The 22830-nt window shown below is 37.0% G+C and overlaps 3 protein-coding genes across 3 annotated transcripts in view; 1 reads left to right on the top strand and 2 right to left on the bottom strand.

Moving 5' to 3' along the window:
- The window catches only part of LOC114936936 (serine protease inhibitor dipetalogastin), a 34226-nt gene extending 25180 nt beyond the window's left edge, over positions 1-9046 (top strand). The window contains exons 2-9 of the mRNA XM_029310295.2: positions 2058-2174; positions 2911-3220; positions 4041-4184; positions 4554-4718; positions 4915-5079; positions 5241-5363; positions 5818-5994; positions 7593-9046. Coding sequence (XP_029166128.1) covers positions 2058-2174; positions 2911-3220; positions 4041-4184; positions 4554-4718; positions 4915-5079; positions 5241-5363; positions 5818-5994; positions 7593-7824 — 1433 coding nt within the window. The 3' untranslated portion in view covers positions 7825-9046. The remainder of the gene's footprint in view (positions 1-2057; positions 2175-2910; positions 3221-4040; positions 4185-4553; positions 4719-4914; positions 5080-5240; positions 5364-5817; positions 5995-7592) is intronic.
- The window catches only part of LOC114936933 (apoptosis-resistant E3 ubiquitin protein ligase 1), a 74271-nt gene extending 63803 nt beyond the window's left edge, over positions 1-10468 (bottom strand). The window contains exons 1-2 of the mRNA XM_029310283.2: positions 9913-10468; positions 9279-9703 (exon numbers count right to left, since the gene is read on the bottom strand). The gene's annotated coding sequence lies outside the window, so the exon portion shown is untranslated. The remainder of the gene's footprint in view (positions 1-9278; positions 9704-9912) is intronic.
- A 5482-nt stretch (positions 10469-15950) lies between these two features.
- On the bottom strand, positions 15951-16986 carry LOC114936821 (uncharacterized). Its single transcript, XM_029310139.2, has 2 exons — positions 16924-16986; positions 15951-16845 (listed from the first exon to the last, which is right to left on the bottom strand). Exons 1-2 carry the CDS (start codon positions 16984-16986, stop codon positions 15952-15954), a joined length of 957 nt encoding a protein of 318 aa, XP_029165972.2. The 3' UTR covers position 15951.
- Between the last annotated feature and the right edge of the window lie 5844 nt (positions 16987-22830).

Raw genomic sequence — 22830 nt, 5'->3', positions numbered from 1 at the left:
GGCATGGCCAAAAAGAGCGACGGCGAGAGAGACCTCGCCTCGTCGGGAAAATTAACGTTGCATCGCTCTTCGTCTCTTTCTCTCTCTTTCATATAACGCGCGGTCTTAAATATCACCTCAATATGGCCTCTACGTATCTCAGTGTCCGTGCAAAATACCCCGTTAACGATTTAATATACCGCTTCGCATCCTTCACGTACTATAATATCGCGGAGAGAGGTGTGTATGATGTAGGTATCCCGGTAATGTAAGTAGCAACCCTTTACTTCTCGTAAACCGTTCGCGACCAGCATCCCGGCTTCCGACAACTTCCGGGCGATTACCTTGATACGACGATCCGGCTGGTAAAACTCGAATCTTTACGACCGGGAAATATTTTCGGCATATCGTATAAAAAGGTATATATATATATATTATATATAAATAATTCTCGAAATTGTGTTTGATTATCTGTTTAAGATACTTCTACACGGAGAGAATTTTCTCTTAGAGTTCACCCTGAAAATCATGGTAATCGTAAGAGTTTTACTGATTAATATTTACCACAATAAAAAATTTTAATACGTATACATAGTAAATTTTATTTAATAGTAAATTTTGCATGTACATATTAATATTTTTTACGATGGTGAATATTAATCAGAAAAACTCTTATAATATTGTTCCACGACTATCATGATTTTTAGGGTAAATTCTAAGAGAAAATTCTCTCCGTGGAGAGGTATCTCAACTAGTAAATTTTACTATGTATATAGTAAAATTAATCCAACAAATTTTTTTAAATCTAATCGAGGTAGATATTAATATTTTTTTATTTGTGATAAAAATATTAATCAGAGAAACTCTTATAAAATTCTCGTAATACCATATATTATCCCACGATTACCATGATTTTCAGAATAAAAAAGAAAAAATTCTCTGTGTATAAGAAGGTACGCGCGCGTGCGTACATCTGATATACTTAATGCATTTCATAAGCTTCACATCGCGATCAGATCGATCTTATCGCGTTTCCGCAATATCTTTACGCGCGTATCTCCTTCTTTCGCTAGCATTCAATTATTTAATCGACTTCCCATATTCAATGGACAGCGATATCCTCGGGGATACTTGAGCGATCGTCTCGTCGAAGGAGATCCCACAATGAAAGATAACTCGGTTATAATTCCGAACCACATATTTAAATTACACGCGCACGCGTATGACTCACTTCCTCCTCCACCTATTCTGGATATTTATTTTTTTTTTGCCGCAAACTTTATACTTCCTCCCCCTGTATCTCGTGCGTTATATATACATGGTTAAGTATTATTATTACAATTACATTATTACAATAATAAGCGCTCGTAACAAAACGAAGCGGCTAACAGTAAACGTTATTACACCTCTTTCTTTCTCTTTTAACCGGAGTACCGTTGACGCTTTTAAACATTGCTTTTCTAACAGTACTCAGACTGGTAGAACACTCTCTGCATCTACTTAATATAGATAAGAAAAGAATACTCAACTTATATCCGAGAAACAATATAATATCAGGGTGTCCAGTAGACTCAAATGAAAAAAATTCTCTGACTTTTTCAGATTTTCCAAGACCAGAAATTAATTTTTTCCCTGACTTTTTAGTATTATTTTTTCTAAATGTATAAATTGCATATATCTATATGATAAATCAATTAAATGTTAAATCATGAAATCCTTGAGATATTTTTGTTAACAAAGAAAATTCGATTTTTAACAACACAGAAAATTAGCGTGCTGGGAGTCAAGGAAAAGTTTATATTTATTGAATAAAAAATTTCAAATTATTGAGACAAATGTAGAATAATGTGAAAAATTCAGATTGATGGTAAAATTTCCTGACAATTCCAGATTTATAAAATTCCCTGACAATACCCGGTTTTCCAAATTCCTCTGACCGCTAGACACCCTGAATATGTATTCTCCGATACGATTGTAACGATACGATATCGCGGTGTTAACTTTCAATTATAATTATCGCGCTTTCACGCGAATCTCGTTAACACGCCCATTAATTTATTCATTAATCTGACACGCAGATTATGCATCCGGTGCATGTCCCAGAGTGTGCCCACCGAGCGGCGAACCCGTTTGCGGCAGCGACGGTGTCATATACGCGTCGCAGTGCGAAATGCGGAAGAAGATGTGCGGAAAAGGTAAGGTGATTTTAATTATATTTAATAGTTATTACAGCACACACATTGTATACGCGCGTATATAAGATATGCTCTGGTTCGCGCGCCGCGAGAGATTACAATCTCCTTTTTATGTTTCCCTTTTTTTTATTTCTCTCCGAGAGGCGTCTGTCGTGCATCGAAACTCCATATGATTTCGTTTTATCCCGTTTTGTATATTAACCGACTGTAAAAGAATAATCGCGCGAATCCATTAATACCGGTTTATTATCGAGAGGTAATATATATAGGTATATGTGTAAAATCGCGAGAGACGGCTTTGGCGCTTTTCAATTACGCTCGCGGAAATGACGCGACCTTCATTTCGCCCGATCTTATACGCGATCTATCGCCGCGTGCTTCGCAAGCACGGACACAGTCGTGATGAAGAGTCTATACTCGTGTCGTGTGTTCCCTTTTCTATTCCGCGATAGCGAGCGATCAATGGTAATGATGATCGGTTTCTTTCGGGAAAATAGATGACGGCGATAAATTATCACGTCCTTGCAAAACGAATCGGCCGATCTCCCAGAGCGTCGAAACCAAGTATTTAAGCGTTATAGAGCACCGGGGTGATTTGTTCGTTCGTGAATGAAAGATCCCATACATATACATATACGTAGATGTACACATACAAAGATCTCGTTTCGCGCTTGACGACCGCGTAAAATCCATCTACCTATCTCATTATTTTGCCGTCGCCCTGTCGCTCATTTAGGCGTTACCGTGGTCACGGAGAAGACTGCTTGCCTGAGGTCATCCGGTAGCAAGTGCGAGCACCGCTGCCCAGGCGATCAGGATCCGGTGTGCGGCACCGACGGACGTACCTATCTGAACAAGTGCATGCTCAGGGTGGAGATCTGCCGGGTCGGGATCGAGCTGTCCCACCTCGGGCCGTGCAACAATATTTCGGCCCACCGGGAGAACTGCCCGGTATCGTGCGACTACGCGCCGCTCGATGGACCGGTTTGCGGAAGCGACGGAAACGTCTACAAGTCCACGTGTCAGATGAAGCTGCTCACCTGCGGGTACGCCGAGGATCGATTTCGATTGATCGCGCAATTTTTTTTAATTGCGAAAATTCGATCGATGAACATTTTTTCTCGCGCGCGCAGCAAAATTAAATTCGTTAATATGCGATCATTCATCGACAGTCCCTCGTCAATTTGTCGTGACTATATTTTTATTTTCGCATTTTCATAAATTATGTCATTATTAATGTAATTAAAAATGTGTTTTTGAATTTTACTTGATATTTAAGATATGTTTATTGGCAATAGTTAATGTCAATTTATTTTTGAAAAATGACATATTCAACTTCGTGCTACTGTGCTGATACTAAAGTATAATTTAATACTTTTCTCTCAAAATCGTTGATCGTATTAATTTTATGTAATTAATTGTATTTCTTCAATGCTATTTTAAATATTAAAAATGAAAATTGATGATACTCTTGTTAATATTTCTTACAATTATTTTTAAAAAATATCAAATATAAAAAGACGATAATTTCACGAAATAGTGAAGAAGAAAAGACCTTTCATTCAAAGCAATTGGAAAAGTAAAGGCTTAATTATTTTAAATATTAACAAAAAAATAACTTGTGCTGCTATTAATAAAGTGGTCATAATAAATTGACGAGAAACTGTACAACTCATTATCTAATTTCCTGCATAAAAAAAATGACTGATATTTCACAAATATGATAATTCAATCGCAGACATCGTTTTTTACCGTCTAGTCTCGTAAAACGTAATACACGTAACTATCCTGCGGGAAGGCAGAGTTTATTCTAACATAAAACTAGTCCCCGGCCGCAAAGCGATTTTGACTTTTTCCCGTTCGCAGGCAAGGCGTCGTGCGTACGAATAAGAAGCACTGCCAGACCACAAGACATTGTCGTGAATCGTGCTGGCGTGGTGCCAAGCCTGCCTGCGGTAGCGACGGCATTTTGTACTCGAACACCTGCAAAATGCGGGCGAAGAACTGCGGGTAAGTATATGCGAAACGACTCTGAACAAAAATCTCGCGGGCTCTCGTAACCCCACGTTGACCCTACGAGTTCCTTCTCTTTTTGTCCTCTCTCTCTCTGCACGAGTGAATTGCTGGTCCCGTATTTTTCGTTATAATCCCTTGAGTAATTTCAAGAGCACTCGAATTGTCTTCGCTCTCTTCTCTTTACCGAGATTTATAAATATTATATATGCAATTTGATTAAGATGCAAAGTATGATCTAACGTTTGTCGATATATCTGGATTTTTCCTTCAACAAGCAACTGAGAATTTTAATCCTATATTTACGCGAAAATTTGGTCTCTCGTGCTCTAACGCGCGATGATTTTATCAAACTGTAATTTTCAGCAAACACGTCTTTGAAGTGCCGATGTCATTCTGCGTATCTCGGGAACGGACGTCCGGAAGCAACGCGTGTCCCTTGGATTGCAAAAACGAGCCGGAAGTATCAGTCTGCGGATCGGATGGGAATATATACAGAAACGAGTGTGAGATGCAAATGCTAAACTGCGGGTGCGTATTTGTCACTAATCAGAATATTTAATTAATATCGAAGTCTCATTAAATTAATTGTAAAACGAGAGCGATTGCGCAGGTATATATTTATCACGACGGTTCTCTTCGACAAAATAAAAATCGCTCGCGCTTTCTTGTCACGAGAAATCGATCGCCGGTCACGAATCTTTAACAAAGTGTTAATAATCGACAGGCATGCAAGAAGAAAGGTAACGGTAGTTGACTTCGAGAAGTGTCGATCTCGGCTAACGAAATGCATGAAGCAACAGCTGAGATGCGGAAGCGAGGTGGATCCGGTTTGCGGTAGCGACGCGAATACTTATCCAAATCAGTGCCATTTGAACGTAGCGGCTTGCTTGTAAGTTTGCATTTATCTCTGAGAATAATGACTAATTTGCTCTTCAAATATCAAGACACGGTAATCTTTCCAAGTTGCAGTTCTAACGTTAATTCACTCGTTACGAACCTCCGATTAATCGCAAGGCAAACTAATCTTATTAAATACCTGATGCGTTTTAGAAAGGGTATCCAAACGGCTCACGTTGGCGAGTGCACGACCTTGAAGGAGACCGAACAGTGCCCCGAAGATTGCGCCGAAGTACCCGAGGAACCAGTTTGTGGAAGCGACGGCAACGTTTATCGGTGATTAAGCACGTTATTCGGATTCGAACGTCCAACATTAGGGACGCGTGAACCACAAGTGGTCGTTCATTAGAGACCGACAAAGGATTTTGGACCCTTTTCAAAACCTACTCTTCTATTCCGGTTCGCGATTCGTGCAAAATATCTGCGCGTCGTCGTTTATCAGTTTAAATTTAAATTCAATTTAAATGTCGGAGTAAATAAAGATTTCCATATAAAAAGATTAAAAATATATACCCTACGAAATTCGTGATCATTTATTTCTGGTTACGTCGACATTTTTCAAAGGTTTAAACGGATTCGGAGCGTAAGATTCTTTCGAGATTAAACGAGCTGAATGTATATAATAATAAAAGAGATAATCGTTGAACAGCGCGGCCGGGTCATTCCGCCCTCAAAGTTCGCGTGTGTTTACCGATGCGTCACGTGTATGCACTTTCGTATGCATTTATAGGTCCCTCTGCCATCTGCGGCGCGAGACTTGCGGCCAGAGGGTGGTTCAAGTTCCGGCGCAACATTGTCGCACCACCGCGCTCTGCAACCAAATCTGCAGCGGGGAACGTCAGTTTGTTTGCGGCTCCGATAACAAGCTGTATCGCAACGAGTGCGAGATGAAGAGGGACAATTGCGGGTAAGCCTGACCGCGGAGCATTATATTTGCATATTATAACGAACCTTTGTTCGATAAGTGTGGAGAATTACAGCGAGCCCTCTTTAATCAATTAACCCTTGACTGATTCTCGAAGAACGTATTATACATAATTAGGTACACGGCAAATTATTAATAACGTTTGCTTTTACGGTTTTCGGATTTCAAATAATAAATGAAGTCGTTAATAATCGAATAATAGGGAAGACAAACGGCAAATATTATATAAAAATATTCGTATTGACAAAAGATACATTTAAAACTTTATCCTGCTCTATATAAAATACTTACAAAGATTGAAAGATTCAATTAATAATTCCACGAAATGCGAATGAAATTGCAAAATAAAATTAATTAATTAAATTTTCGTTTTAATATTGTTTCAATCGATTATTTTTTATTGTTGATACAAAAAGCAATTAAATTATCCCAAAATGATTTTGCCACCGTATTTAGACTTCAAACATACAATTTTCATTCTGATTTTATACAGTAAAAATACTGCGATATAATAATTTCATTACTTTGCTAGAAGTAGCTCGCTGAAAGGTCAATTATTAACGTTCGAATTAAATTATTTCCATTTATTTAAAAGCATCAAAGAGAGAGAGAGAGAGAGAGAGAAAGAGCAGTAATATTTCGTGTCGCGCATGTAATTTCGTTGACCGCAATAGTACTTTTTCCCCGATATGTATAATACTTTCCATAGACTTTCATTACGACGACATATTCGCGCGTTGAAATATATCTGTGAAAAGAGGAAAAGATCGCCTAAGAAACTCCTAGAGCCGGTTAATCCGAGTTATATAGAACCGCGATGAAATGCCGTTTACGATTCATCTAAAGAACTGTTCCATTACGTTTTCTTTACGGAAATAATAAACTATCAGCCATGCTGAGTATGTATAGCCGGCAGGATGTTTTCGTACCCGCTGTTCAAATACGCGAGAGGAAAGTATCCTACTTCGCGAACATGAATTGGACACAATCGCCGTGCAATTTCGAAAGTAGAAATTATTGGACGCCTTCGCGCGACCTATTTCTTCAAAAGAGTCATTTTCTATTTTCGATTGCTTTCTAACGTTTCCCACTTCCCACGCAAGCTCGTCGAATGTCAAATAGAGAAATAATCGGAAATTGTGAAAATATTGAAAAAGTTATTTCGTCCCACCCAAGTACTAATTCAAATCATTCATGGAAAAAAAATTAATCACCATAGTTATATAAATTTTAAGTGTCCCTATATAACAACCTGAAATTTCGTTATTATATCTTAATTTTAACTATAGTTAAACACACGGAGAATTTTATTGCTAAAAAATATTAACTGCCATAGCTAAAATTTAGACATAATTAATTTCATGTGTAATATAGAGAATTTTAAATTAATATTATTAATATAGGGAATAGTTAAAATTTAGCTATAGTAGCTAATTTTTTCCATGTTAAATTCACGAATCTTGCAATTGCACGAAGCGAGTTTAGCTCAATTTTTATCAATTTAGCTCTAATTTAATATTTTTAGTTAAAAATTTTAAAATTCAAGTATGCAAAAAAAATAAACTTGACTTTCGTTCTAGGAAACACGTGTACGTGGTACCTATGAAGAGATGCGTCCAAGGTTTCCTGTTCCGCGGTTGTCAAAAAATCTGTCCGCCTTATTACGATCCCGTTTGCGGCACCGACGGTATGACGTACAGTAACGAGTGCTTTTTGGAAATCGAGAACTGCCGCAGCAGGAGTCTCGTCACGAAAAAGTATCACGGAGTCTGTGGCCAGCCAACGGAGGAGCCGAAAAATTATCTCTACTAAATTCAACCGAGAGAGGGAGAGAGAAAAGTCGAGAAAAAAAATCACTCGACGAGATGATCTGATACTTTGTATCTTTCAGAATCGGGAAAAATGATAATTGCTGTACATTCATTTCGTGTCGTCGTGAATCTCGAAGTCATTCAATTATCGTTCGGCTACAAATTCGACTGCGAATTCCCGATCGAGATTTTCCTTTTTATACGAGTGAATTTATCATTCGCAATTCTTGACACGCCAACCAGATATACACTGACAAAAAGAATCTGTTAACTTGGCTAAACCTTTTAACTGAATATTATTTTGTTAATTAAACATATAAAAATATTTAAATTAAATATAACATATTAAATTAACAAATGGTATATTTGACTTAAATACTAATATATGTTCAATTAACAAAATAGTAATTTAGTTGAAAGGTTTAGTCAAGTTAATAATTTTTTTTCAGTGCACAAGTGCGTGCGATGAGATGGAGGAATAATTTACATGGATATTTTCGATCAAGAAACGATTCGAAACGCGCTGAATTTTCACGCGGAAAACGAGCTCGAAAAAAATCGAGCATCTTTGCCAAGTCTCGCAGTCCGGATTGTTGTCTGTATTGTTACTGCTGTTTCTACGATATTAATAATTAATGTTGTCGCGATTGCCGATTCCCCTTCTCGAATAATCTCGCGCGAAATAATTCGCGCGTGACAAAATTATGATTCGCAAGTCGCTATTGTGTGTCAAAGTTAATGAATAATTGTTAAAATATTATATATCTGTTTTAAAAATTATTTCTATCTTTTTTTTTAACCGGGAGAGAAAAAAGGGGGCGTCGCCAATTGCGATATATAGTCCTTTCGATATTCTTCGCATATACTTGACACGATATAGACTCATTATTATTTATTGTAGCATTAATCATTGCGATTTTTCATTTTCTTTTTTTTTCACAGCTACGCGTGCCCGTCGTTCTAATTACGGCTATTTTAATATACCGATACGGTGTTGCTAGAGCGTATTTTTATTTTAGGGGAATATTTTGTGCTACTACATCCTTCTTCCGATATGCGTGATGTGTGTTCATTTATTATTATTCACTATTATATTATATCATTGCAATCTTAATTTATTATCGAAGCATGCGAGAATCATTCTTCTGTGTATCGACACTAACTCTGTATACGCTTCCAATGTCAATAATAAATAATATATGTATATTTTAAGATATATAAAAGCCGTATAAAAAATTATACATATGTAACAATATCAGAAATACGACATATCATTTATTTACATATCATTCTATTTATTTAATTTTTATTATTTAATTCTTATAAAAAAAATTTTTTTTTTTTTTTTACGAAGATTAATAAAAAATCTGACATCAGAGCGCATTCATCGATACTATGACAGAGTATGTGTGCGAGCATTTATAAATATGCGTGCAATAAACTAACTTCACTCACCATCCGGATACATCGGCGCTGCTATCAGCTGATCGAGCTTCGGCGCCAACTTCCGATTGTTGCCTCCGACAATTCGTCTTTCTGAGCACTTGCACTCGCGAATACAAACATCGGAAAAATACACTTGACGAGCGCGAATTAACGCGAGATTACTAATTAACACGATCACCCGACACTTTCTTCGACACTCCCGGTACTCGAACTCGTACGAGGTACGCTTTAAAAGAGAATAAAACGCGAAAACGCGGGACACGACGTTACCTCGACCAACGACTCTCACGACGCGAAACAATATGGCGTCTGCTTGGTCGGTAAAGTATGTTACAGAGTTCCGACTATTTACGCGGATAACTTACCGACGTTAGATAATATGTACCGACACTTTCACTTTCCCTTTTGCGAAGAATACGTATATATGTGCCCATCTGTGGAGAAAAAACATGCAATATTTATTTTCAGCAATTTTATTAATTTATTTATTTATTTTTATTAGTCATTTCTATCAGTCATTTTATTAATATAATTTTCATTAATACGATTTAACGAGATGCTTGACATGAAATTCGGTCAACACTCAGGCGTATATTTTTTTATCCCTTTATAAATAAATAGTGAAATAAATAATTCGACTCACATTTTGACTATTATTCTTCCCCGATCTCGGCGTACTCCGGATTCCTCAGCTCCGTTTTCCCTGTAGAAAATCAACCTCTGCAGCAGAAATTATCCTCCTAGAAGCTTCGCTGTCGCCACCAGGAAATCGAGAATCGTCCGAGCATCGGCGCCGACGCGATTTCGAGAATCCGGCGAAACACGGAACATTTTCCAAACTCCGAAAATACACTCGCGATCGTTGCGTATTTCGACAATACACGATTAATATGTCCTGGCTCTCTGCCGAATATTTCCGACTCGACGATTCGCGAGAAGGTTTCAGACTGCAACGTACGATGTTGAGATAACAAATAGCAACATGGCGGCGCGTCCTTGTCGAAGTTGACTTGGCAAAGTTCACGAAGATTTCGAGTTTCCTTCGTCGCGAAACGATACTTTGACACGATGACCCGAAACTACGAGCCGAGACGCGCAATCGGTCGCTTAAAATACGACCGACAACGCCAAAAAATCCGGAAAATTTCGCGTCGAAAGGCGCCCGGTGGTTCTCATCACGTTCCCTCCAAAACTCGCCAACTTTGGCATCTCAAGTCGGCCCTGTGACGTCACGCCAACTTCCGGAAGGACGAAGATGTCGAGTGAGTTCACGATCGAGGAGGTCTATCTCGCGTCTGTGAGCGCGATCACGATGTCAGGACACGTGACGCGATCGAATTTATGTGATAAATTAACGACGTTTAAATTAGACTATAATTAATACTCACACTCGTATTTTCACGACAGTGACCGGCGAGAAACGCGCGACTGTTGACTTCGAACTAATGGAAAGTACACTAAACCCAGAGGGCAGTAGCATTTTAGAATGTGTTCGTAAATGCGTTTATGTAGGGTAAAACACTAGATCAATCAGGACAAAGAGATCCTCGCTCTCTTATTAGTCGCTCGAATTTTGAACCTTGACAGACATATTTTCGAACACGACCTTAAAGTTTTTTTCAATTTTTAATAATTAAAAAATTAATATATATATTAATAAATAAATTAATAAATATATTATGTATTAATGAACCATCAATAAATCTTGCTTCTGTATTATTCGATTCGTCCAAATATGTTTACATGTCGTTCATCGATCGATTTACGATCGTATAGATGTAAGCTAATAATTATTAATTAAAAGAATTATTTATACATTCTACATGTTATATATAATAATAAATATTATATAGAATATTATATTATAATAATTAAGATAATTATTATATATAGAATATTATATTATTTGATAATTAAGTTCATTATTATATATAGAATATTATATTATAATAATGACGACAATAATTATATATAGAATATTATATTATAACAATGACGACAATTATTATATATAGAACATTATTAAATTGCGCTTCGCATAATATTATGCATATTTAATACGATAATCAACGAAACGCAACTCATGACATGACCTTGTCGCTTGCGTCTTACTGTGTGAGTGTGAATGACGCCGTACGTCGCCGCGAGTTAATCCCCACTCCTTCTACCCCCTCTATCACTCCCGCATTCCTGCGCGCGCGCAGCGCGCAGTACGCCGCAGTATCATCTTGACATTCGACCTTCGTGCGGTGACGGCTTATAGAATTTCCTTTACTCGTACATAAATATTCGTGTGCGCGTTGGTACTCAATGTAAATATTACGAAATCGTGCCATAAAAATACATACGTACAATTCTTACATCTAAAACATCTTAGATTCCATTTCCGACAGCGCCGGCGTTTCTAATTTGCCGCGACAATCTGATTCGCGTATAGTACGGACACGGAATTTCGGAATCGGACCGCAGTCGGCATCGGAATTCGAGGTGTGCAGTACTCTTCGCGCTCGTTGTTCGTTTACAGCGTCGTTTGTGTGATATTACATTTCGAGGCATCGCCTGTGGTGTACCGCGAGTGTCGAAAAGTTTCGCGTTATCTGTAAATACAGTACATCGTGTTGTAGTACGCGTAAATACAATAATACATCACGCCGGTAGTACGAGGGTGAGAATTACTCGCGCCTCAAGGACACAAGTCTCTGCACGATTCTAGTCCGAGACATTATTAGACCTATATATCACGTAAATCGCCGGGAATATAATTAAATCGTTCAAAGATAAGTGCGCATCGGGAGTGCCGAGAACAATATCGGTCGATCGTTCGCATATTTCGCGTTGATATCGGGCGAAAATTTTGTCGAGTAAATTCCGCCATTTTAACATATCATCGCGGGTCTTTTTCATTAGCGCGCGAAATATGAACGGTACAATTTTCTCGTCCGATACCGCGACTGTCGGTAATTGAGAACTGTCAGATTGGTACCTCGGACGGCCGTCTGAGAACGCCACGTGGACGCCGGGCGCCAAGATGGCGCCGCCGCGCGACCGTATTGACAGGTGCCTCGGCAGCATGGCGACCAGTGTTTACGACAACTGATCGCGGTCGATTGAATTCGCGCCGCGAGCGAGTGCCAAGACTCAGATCGTTTCCCGGTATCAGGTGGTGCTCGCGCGTTTCTCTTCCGGGTTAGGAGACGCGCGTTCTTCCGCGTCGCGAGTGTTTGACAGATACAAAGTGCAAGGTACAGTAGATCCCTTGGCCAAGTCAGCGTGTGCTGGGAATTGCTTGGAGACATCAGGTGGTGGCGGCGGAGGAGGAATCGCTCGCTGGACACCTCGCGCTCGCGGATTCCTTGAATACCATCGTCCTAAATGTGAGTGCCATATATATAATAAATTATTTATTTATTTGGTAAATTTGAATTGACGCCGAGCGTCGTCTCGAGAGCCGCGTACGGCACATTACTTCGAGGTGCCGCGAATTTGACAATGTCAAGAGAGAGAAACTGATAGAAAAAGAGAAAGAGAGGGGCCATCTTTGTGGCCATCCTTTGATATCGGTCACGCCGGTGAAGGAGAATAACGATTACACGTGCGGATTGTGTTACATAAAACACACAGTCCAACGGATCGAATGTTGGGATGACGTTGGATAATCGGTATTGAACGGGAAAACATTATCATTTATACCTATGCATCGTGCGAATTGCAATTCTGCAGATTGTAAAAATTGCACACGTGCCGGTCTTGCTTTAATTAAATTTGCGAAATTTCAGTTGCAATCGCGCCTCAGATTGCCTCGAAAATAAAAGGAGTATTTGTTGTGCAAAACGCGATCGAATTGTTAACTCGATCTTTCAAATACGTGATTATGATATTTCAAATGACTATTTTTTCATAATTTTTTCGATCGATTCTTATTTAACCAGATTTCAAGAAAATTTCATTGACATACTTTTCTCGTGAAATTTTCGGACAATGTCTTTGAATTTAAATAATTTTTCGCACAAATTGAGAATTAAAGATATTATAAAGATGCCTTTGTATTTTCTTTCCTATTTACGCAAAAAATAAAAATTTCATTTTTCTTGGCATTTATTACATTCACATTCCATTTTATTACACTATATATATTATTCAGATGCAATTTTTACTTTGACAAATTCGATTTTTGCCGCATTAAATCTGCACAAAATTTTTACAATTATTCTACATGTTTTTATAATTATTATAAGCTTAATTCTACGTCGGATTTCTCTACGATGCGCTTATCAGAAATTTATCAAGAATCATCAAATAGAAATAGCCTTTCTCTCTCTTTCATTTTTGCTACGCGTACATTTTGTTATCTTATCATTATCTTGGACGGACAATGAAAAGAAAATCATTATATTGATCAAACGGAGAAAACGGTCGAATACACGAATGCGAACTGCTCTGTCCGGCATAGTTTCAGCATCCGGGGAAGAATGGCTGTGCGCTGCTCTCGGTATATGTAATTAAATTTATCGATCGCCGAGGGAGACGTTGCGGCGACACTCGAACACTGTGTGTGTTCGTGGATCCCTCTTCATTTTTTATTACATGCGTTTTTCCTCCTTTTACGAGGATACGAGTTTCTGTCAAGCATAAAGAACGCGATTTTGGCAAAATATTGGCTGATTGCGCAAAAATCTAGCGCGCAGTCTTCCTCATGTATTAAATTTTTTTACTCTGACATTTTGGAAAATCCGCGTTAGATCAATTTAATTTTTTGCAGCTTTTAAATTAAACTATCGTATATAGACTAGTGTGTATGGTGCCGTAATTAATTATTTTTTCTTTCTAATGAGATATAATATATATACATTTAAAACTAGTCGATTGAAAACAATTAAATTTGCACATGCGTGAATTGCATAAATGCCCGATTACACAAGTACCTTGCTTTGCTTATCGAACGAACTTTCAAGCGAGTTGACCTCCAGATTGGGCTTCTGCCCCAATTGTTACATTGTCGCCGTCGCGTCGGCACTTGTACGGCTTTTATGCTCGTACTCATTGTCAGAATATCTACCGCATTATGAAAGTAAGTATTGAAACACTTTGAATCTTTTATGCTAATAAATATTTAAGTGCGCCTTATCGTGCAGCTATAATTTTGTGCCTTTATTTATTATACGAAGGTGAAGCGCATAAAGCGTGTGATTATTTTCAATACTATCGATGATGTGAAAAAATTTAAATAAATTAAAATATTTCGAAGGAAGCAGTTTTTAAATGTATAATAATATTTTTTTCTGTAAAGCTGATGAAGAGATGTTATAATTACAATTATTAGTCATTTAAAATTGTGGATAAATAAGTAAAATCAATGTCAAAAATTTCAGTCGGCTGTTATATAGAAGCATAAAAGAAAATATATGAATACAATATATCCAAAAAATATATGCTCAAAAACATTACAAGATTTTTTATTTAATAAAATTTTTTCATTCGTCAATATTTTTGAAAATATTCATTTATCATGCCTTACTTTGCATCTTAGAATGATTGTAATGGAGCAAAAATTTTTGTAAAATTAATTTCGTTAAATATAGAAAAGATATAAGTCAGAAATAATTTTGGGAACGCATTTGACAGCGTCATATCGTATTAATCGCGATATTAGAATGCGGAACGTAGAATGAACATAAGTTTATTTCGCTCAACAACTCGCAAACTATAGACTATAGATCATATTGCATTGCTATAGAATTCTATATCAGGCTTTAATAGACGATCATGTAATCCTCGCGACTCATGTATCATATCCGATTGTCGCATATATAGATGCGATATTCTAGTTGCGTACAAATTATTGGATGAACACGATATATATGATTATATAACTCAATACGCACATTCGTGCGGACGAAACTCTCGTCAAAGTCGGAACAATTCGCAATATATATGTGTATATATATATATATATATCTGCCATTCTCGGAAATATTATTGTTATCGATCAATTCTCTATCTTTAAATTGTCGACGATATAATAAATCGCAAAACGCCGGGCAAGATGAGGAGAAGAGCGGAAAAATCGTTTAGATCTTGTTCTGGTTGATCCGCGCGAAGGTCGTCAATCGTCGCGAATATCCGCACGGCTGCTCTGTTAAGATTAATTATATTCCGCAACAACTTGAAATGATCTATTGTGTTTTAACGGCCGTGTCACACGCTCTAACCTTGAATGTAAGTCGAGGGAATTGACCTCGAACCGGATCTGCAATTTTTTTTCTTCGGGGAAGGGTAATATAGAATTATATATGAAAGGGTAGGTAGATCTTGCAATGTCACGCTAAAAGTCCCCCACATACTTTAGGCTTAAACAAACTGCGAGACAAGTCCACGCAAACATATTTTATAATTCGAGATATTCGTGATTCAGTCATTATAATTCTGTATATCATTCATTTTATTTATTTCTTTATTTAGCCAATAACATTTTAATGCAAGCGAGTTTATTAAAATATATATCATGCATTTCATTTATCATTATATTTATATATTTTTTAAATACATTTCCAAGCTGTTTGACGGATAAATAATATATTTATTTCTCATACACACGAATACATACATATATGTATGTGAAAGTTTAAATTAATGTTAATCGAGATTGATTCGTAACATCGTCGATCACAAGTTTCTCATATTTTTAATGTTGACGCGTGAATTTACCGTTCAAACGATTACCCCTTTTATTATCGATAATATGCTTCTTACCAATTAGAGTCAGACCGAGTCCAAGATTATCAGCTGATTTTGAATAGAAGTCTTCGTAATTAACTGAACCGTCTGAAGCTTCCGAAGCGACCGTAGCTTCTGATGCTGCTTCGGTTTGCTGTTTATACCCATTAGTTTCCAAATTTTTATATTCTTCATTGTTAATCTGATTCGTTTCGATATTTTGCCCGTTTTGAATCGTGCCCTCGTTCGGATACATATTCCCCATGTTATGCTCAAGATTAAATTCGTCCGGAAGCTTCACGCAATCCTTACCGGGTGGCTTCTGCGTCAAACTCGATCCATCGATCGATCTCCTATCGAGTTTGACATCATTTTTCTTTCTTTTTTCGATGGGTTTATCGGAGTTATGTTTTTTATCCGCGTTCCTTGATTCGAGCGGTGTATTCACGTCGGGAAACTGTTCCTTTAATGCATTTATAATATCCGATATAGACAGATGATCATTCACGTTCGTATCTTTGTGTTTGGGAACTCCCTTTAAGCTTTTAAGCAGATGCTTCTCCATCGAAAGTTCCTTAAGCTCGTCCGACAATTTCTCGCTCGATTCGTCTTGATTCGCGGGCTGGGGATATTTTTTCGAGTTCACTTTTGCTTGAAAGGCCACGTTGAGTTTCGTCGCGTCGGAACTTATCATGGGTTTGATTATTTCCAACGGATACACAATGGAGCCACCGTTTGAGAAGCTCTTTTCAGGTTCGACTTTCCCATTAATTTTGTAAGCCTCTTTTGGCAAATCAATATTACCGATGACACCGTTCGATTGTTCGGTTGTCGCTATTTTTCCAAGATTCGAAGCTATGTTCTGAGAAAAATATACACGAAGTTTGCAGTGCCTTTGTATCGAAATAGCGCAATTTAAATTTAAAAAAAAGAGACTCACCGGCGCTGATGGTAACAGGTAGAGAAAGGCCGAGACGGGAAGAGTAAGACTGAGAGGGCCCATCGTCGTATCTCGATTCGATCGAGAGATCGTTCGTCAGACGTACCAATCTCTCCGCCGATTTCTTTATGTACCCCGAGAAACGATTTACTCTTCTCCGCGCTGCGGTCACGCTTTTCTATCCATTTCCTTTTTTTAATGGCGCGTCACATGTAATTTCGTCCATTTACGACGCTTTGTCTGTACGAAAAATCATCTTCGCCATTCGACTCTGCTGCGGGCAGCAGCGATTGCTTTACTTCAAGGTCGTCGCTTATCGTAAAAAGTAAAACCTATATTGATCGTAATTATTATTCATATATATATATTTTTTTTATTACGGTTAATTATTTGAAATAAATTATCCTTTGTGCAATCTGTTTTTATGATGCTGCAGTTAATTAGGCAATTATATATTGAATCTCTTTTCCCACACCAGGAATCTTAATAGCGTAAGCATTTATTGTTCTATTAGAATTGGACGGAAAGAGGGGCTGTTATCTTTCTCATTGCTAATTATCCACGCAATTGTGCAGCGAAATGTCTTCACGATTCTCTCTCTCTCTCTCGTAACGCGAAATAATTCACCGACCAATATTACCTTATTCCGATTCATCGATCTAGCCGGATTTTCAGCCATCGACGAGTTAATGATGCGTGGTCTGAAAATTTATAGTGCGTATAATCGAAAGTTCGTGTTCGACTCTCATGTTTTCTGCCTTGATGTATATACTTACGCATCATCTTGATTGCTGTATTACTATATTAAAAAGAAACATGTGTTATCGCGTCTCGGATATACATACGCGTAGAGTTATAGTTAGAATTATATAGTTGAATATTATCATCATTATGCTTCATGTATTACCAATCAATCAGTATAATTTTAATATCGAATGTGTGTAAACGAGATAATTTTAAATTTGCTCCAATCTTTCTCATCCTTTATCTCATAATTTTGTTATCGCAAATATTATCGTGAATAAAGTATACAAACTGATTAAATATAAATCAAACTTGAAATTCTGGGCCGAGAGATATTAGACAATTTCATATAAACATGAAAACCTTAATTTATAATTTTCGGCAGCAATTTTTCGCCTAATTCTTCAGATCACTCAAAATGTATTGATTATATAATTAAGCAACTTATCATAATGAAAATTAATTCGAGTCGCAAGATGAGTTAAAGAGAATAATATTCCATTGTATTTAATAATACTCAAGGATACACAATATAGTAATCATTATAATAACGCTTCTTTATCAGAATAACGAACACGGCAATCCGCCCACGCATGACGCCGTTTATAGCGATTCTCGTTCGTATTTCCGGTCACGCGATTGCTCGGACCTTAATTAATTGTCGCCGCGATCATCGGCGGATCAGGAAAGTTCGTAATTGCGCATAAAATTTCTCTTTCGTTTTTCCCTTTTTCTGAATTTTCCCGCAGCTGATCGGTGAATAACCAAGTGAGTAAGATAAGGAATCGTATATAATTGTTTAACGCATTGTTGTCTCACCTCGAATCGCGATCCCACATCTTCATACTAGAAACCGGAAGTCACGGAGGCGCGCATCATCACCCATTGTCACGGCTCACTGTTTGCGAGAAGCCGTAATCTTATCTCGCAGTCCTTTAATCTATATACTCTGTTGTAGTCGCGATAAGAAAAAAATCCGTCGTTTTAAAAGTTCCCTCGCCCTTTCCGCTCCGGATTTATTAATCGTCGCACTCGCTTAACTAAGCGTCGTAAAGTAATTAAGGGCGGCTATACATATATATATTCGAGTCTAACGGGAGTTTCAAAGAAGTCTCAGGCTCTTTGTTTCGAGCGAGAATAGTAGAGTGTCTAGCGGTTAGGGAAATCTTGAAAACCCAGCATTGTCAGGGAATTTTATAAATCTGGAATTGGTAGGGAAAAATCAGGACTATTTAGCTGGATTTTTTCACATTATTCTACATTTGTCTCAATAATTTGACAAATCGATTAATCTACAGCGTGTACGTTAATTTATATTTTCATCATCGTGTTATTTCATTTCATTAGACAAAACTAAAAAATTTGATATAATATAAATAAAAAAGATGATTATTTAAATAGTTTATAGTGACATGTTTGTTTCGATTGTTGTACACAATGCAGATTGTATAATTAATTTAAATTTTTGTTTTTTTAACTTCCGAACTTTTTCATTGTCGACAAAAATATCTCAAGGATTTCATGATTTAACATTTAATAGATTTATCATATAGATATGTGCAAATTATATATTTGGAAAAAATAATATTAAAAAGTCAGGAAAAAAATAAATTTCTGGTTTTGGAAAATCTGAAAAAGTCAGGGAATTTTTTTCATTGAGTCTGCTGGATACCCTGAATTTTCTTTTCGGGAAATTATTTTATTTTTTGATGAACGTTTAAGCAATGACACAACCCTTTCGAACTAGAGAAAGATTGCGCGATCTTATCGCATTTAAAGCTCGCGATAGCTGACAATTTGCGAATTGACATAATCGAGATAATTTAACAACCGAGCGTAACCGACGAAATTTCTATTCCGCGCAATTTCGCGATTACGCGAACGCGACAAAGATGAGAACGATACGACTCGCACGTTTCCGGTAGAAACAATTTACCGCCTGCCTCTTCGCGACGACTCGTTCGGATTACCAAGATGATATCAGTCATTTTACCACGGTAATTAACGCCACCGACCACATGGACGTGCGCAAGTAACCTCGAGAGCTCTGGTTTCCAATGAACGGACAAGATGCATATTGCAATTAAATGCCGCTATCATTAATCATTCAGATATAAACTGTCACGCAAGAAGAGGTGCATGTATATATGTATATCTATGCATGCGAATCTAATTTTCGATTTATTTAATATTTTATTTAAAAATATGTGTCTTCTCCATTTTAAAAGATTTATTTATTTTCTCGATAAAACTTCAATTGTACTTCCCACATTAATTATTTTCTCTTTCTCTCTATTTGTCGATTAAATAACGATTTATGATTTTCTTTAAGTACGAAAGAAGAGACAAAATATTTTGAAAAATATATATGTACATACAATATATATCGAATTGTGTATAAAATTATCAATAGAATTTTGCCTTCTGTTAGGGATTATAGATCATTTAAAACGAAATTTAAGGATACCATTTTTGTGTTCGATGCAATAGAAGGAGAGATTGTAGTTAACGAAGAATATTTATTATGAATAAAAAATTGTAAGCTATTATATTTCGAAACGGTCAATCGGCCGTCGATAATCAAATCAAGGAGCGATAATGAAAAGCTGCGACTGCTCTTTTGTCCTTGCCTTCGCCGTATGCTCTTTACGAGATACGACTTTAAACGTTTGTTGAGGGAAAGGAAGGATTTACGATGGAAATAATTTCCGGTACGCTCTCTAAAGTTTATTCGGCAACCGTGCTGTTAACGACCGTCTTCTCGTAAAATCTTCTCTTTTCTTCCTCTCCTCGCGGTTCATTGACTTTGTTCACGAGAGAATCGCGTCCTCTCGTTACCGACCTTTCTTGCCGCAATCACTTGCAATTATTCGCGCGTTTGGCTTCAGAAATAATTAAACCTTTGTAAAGGATCAAGCAAAGATAATATATAACGGGTGTCTAGCGGTCAGGGATATATCTGGAAAACCGAGCATTGTCAGGGAATTTTATAAATCTGGAATTGACAGGGAAAAGTCTGGAAATTTTATTATTTATCTGGATTTTTTCACATTATTCTACATTTGTCTCAATAATTTGACATTTTTTTTAAATAAATATAAACTTTTTCTTGACTCCCAGCGTACTAATTTTCTATGTTGTTAAAAATCGATTCATCCATAGCATGTTTATTAATTTAAATTTTCATCGTCGTGTTATTTTATTTCAATGTGTTTAATAGAGACAAAATAAAAAATTTAATATAATATAAATAAAAAAGGTGATTATTTAAATAGTTTATAGTGACATGTTTGTTTCGATTATCGTACATAATGCAGATTGTATTGATTTAAATTTTTGTTTCAACTTTCGAACTTTTTCATTGTTGACAATAATATATCTCAAGGATTTCATGATTTAACATTTAATTGATTTATCATATAAATATATATTTGGAAAAAATAATACTAAAAAATCAGGAAAAAAATTAATTTCTGGTCTTGGAAAATCTGAAAAAATCAGGGAATATTTTTCATTGAGTCTGGACACCCTGTATAAGTTTTCAATCAAACGCGAGATTATAAAAATCAGATTTCATCGTGAATAAATAGCTCTCGACGAACGTATCGTTTCTTCATTCGTTAACGACCTCGCACGCGAGAAAATATTTAGACGAGAGACGCGCCTCCTCTCTCAAAATCGCCGACAGGCGAAACGAGGCGATTTCGAATCGGTTCGCTCCGCACCCCGTTGTTCCTGGCCGCTTTTTCTGCGACCGATAATAAGCGGCCGCGCTAAATTGGCCGATCATTTCAGGTGAGTCTGCCTACGCGGACCTAGTAGTTAACATCCACCTCCGTCCGGTTATTATCCCGCGGGACGCGCTCACCTTCTGCATCCCCTTTCGTCCTGTAGTTGCCTTTCGTTCCGCATCTCATCGGGAAGGATAAACACCGGCAAGTAGGATATTATAACGAGGCCACTCAAAAATACGTTGCTTATTAGATGTCACTTTTAAAGATAGGTTTAGAGCGGCGTTAAAAATTATTCGCGCTCGTTAGAACTTTTTTCGGAGCATCCGAGCAATTGATAAATAATGTTATTAATGTAATTATTCTTTCTATTTTTTATTTGGTGGCAAAAATAAAGTCTTTATAAAGGTTTTTTTTAAGTAGAATTATAAGTATAACCGGATGATCATCAAAGTCGAAAACATTCTACGTGCATTTTTCCGACGCGTGACATCTCCATTTTTCTGTCGCTTTTCGTCTTTACTTGTCTTTTGCGGAGTAGAAAAAGAATGAGAGACGAGAGTGCAACGAGCCGTGTCTCGTTCGATTCCTCAGACATTTCAAGCCACTTATTACGCGCCGCAGTCTCTCGTAGCGATAGCGAAGATAGAAGATTTCCTTCTCGCGTTTCCCTTCTGCGCCTCCATTATGTCCCTTTACATCTCTCCCACGATGGTGTGCTCTCTCACCCTGCTATTTTATCCGTCGTCTTGTACTCGCGCAGCTTTACACGCAGCTGCAATTGTAAGAAAAGAAACTTCAACCGGAGCAAGAAACTTCCACCACGCGGTCTCTTTTTCTTTCGCGCAAGATTGTATCTCGGAATCGCGGCTTCGTGTCGAAGTTATGCGTTTACACGAGTGATGATAGAAGTTTCCGTGGAGTAAAAACTCTCTTTATGTATCTTAGAAAGAAAGAGAGGGAGAGAGACTTTTTAGGAGACAATGGTGAGTCCTTACAAGAGACAACTCGACTGGCTTATTTACAATAGCGATAAAAATAACCGCGATTTATTATTATAATATATTCATTTATTAGAGATTTGTTTTTTATTTTAAGAGGTATAGGCATTTATATATAAAAAATAAAATCATTATTTAAAGATATTTTAAATATTTTCTTTTTTTATTAAGGCATTTTTCGCGCAGTGACAGGGTGTCTAGCGGTTAGGGAAATCTGAAAAACCGGGCATTGTCAGGGAATTTTCTAAATCTGGAATTGTCAGTGAAAAAAGTCAGGAAATTTTACCATTTATCTGGATTTTTTTACATTATTCTACATTTGTCTCAATAATTTGACATTTTTTATTACATAAATATAAACTTTTCCTTGACTCTTAGCATGCTAATTTTCTGTGTCGTTCAAAATCGATTCATCTACATGTTCGTTAATT

This window comes from Nylanderia fulva, unplaced genomic scaffold, assembly GCF_048542155.1.
Source record: "Nylanderia fulva isolate GAGA-0341 unplaced genomic scaffold, ASM4854215v1 Scaffold11, whole genome shotgun sequence".
Taxonomy (NCBI): domain Eukaryota; kingdom Metazoa; phylum Arthropoda; class Insecta; order Hymenoptera; family Formicidae; genus Nylanderia; species Nylanderia fulva.
This window is presented reverse-complemented; position numbering and strand designations above follow the sequence as displayed.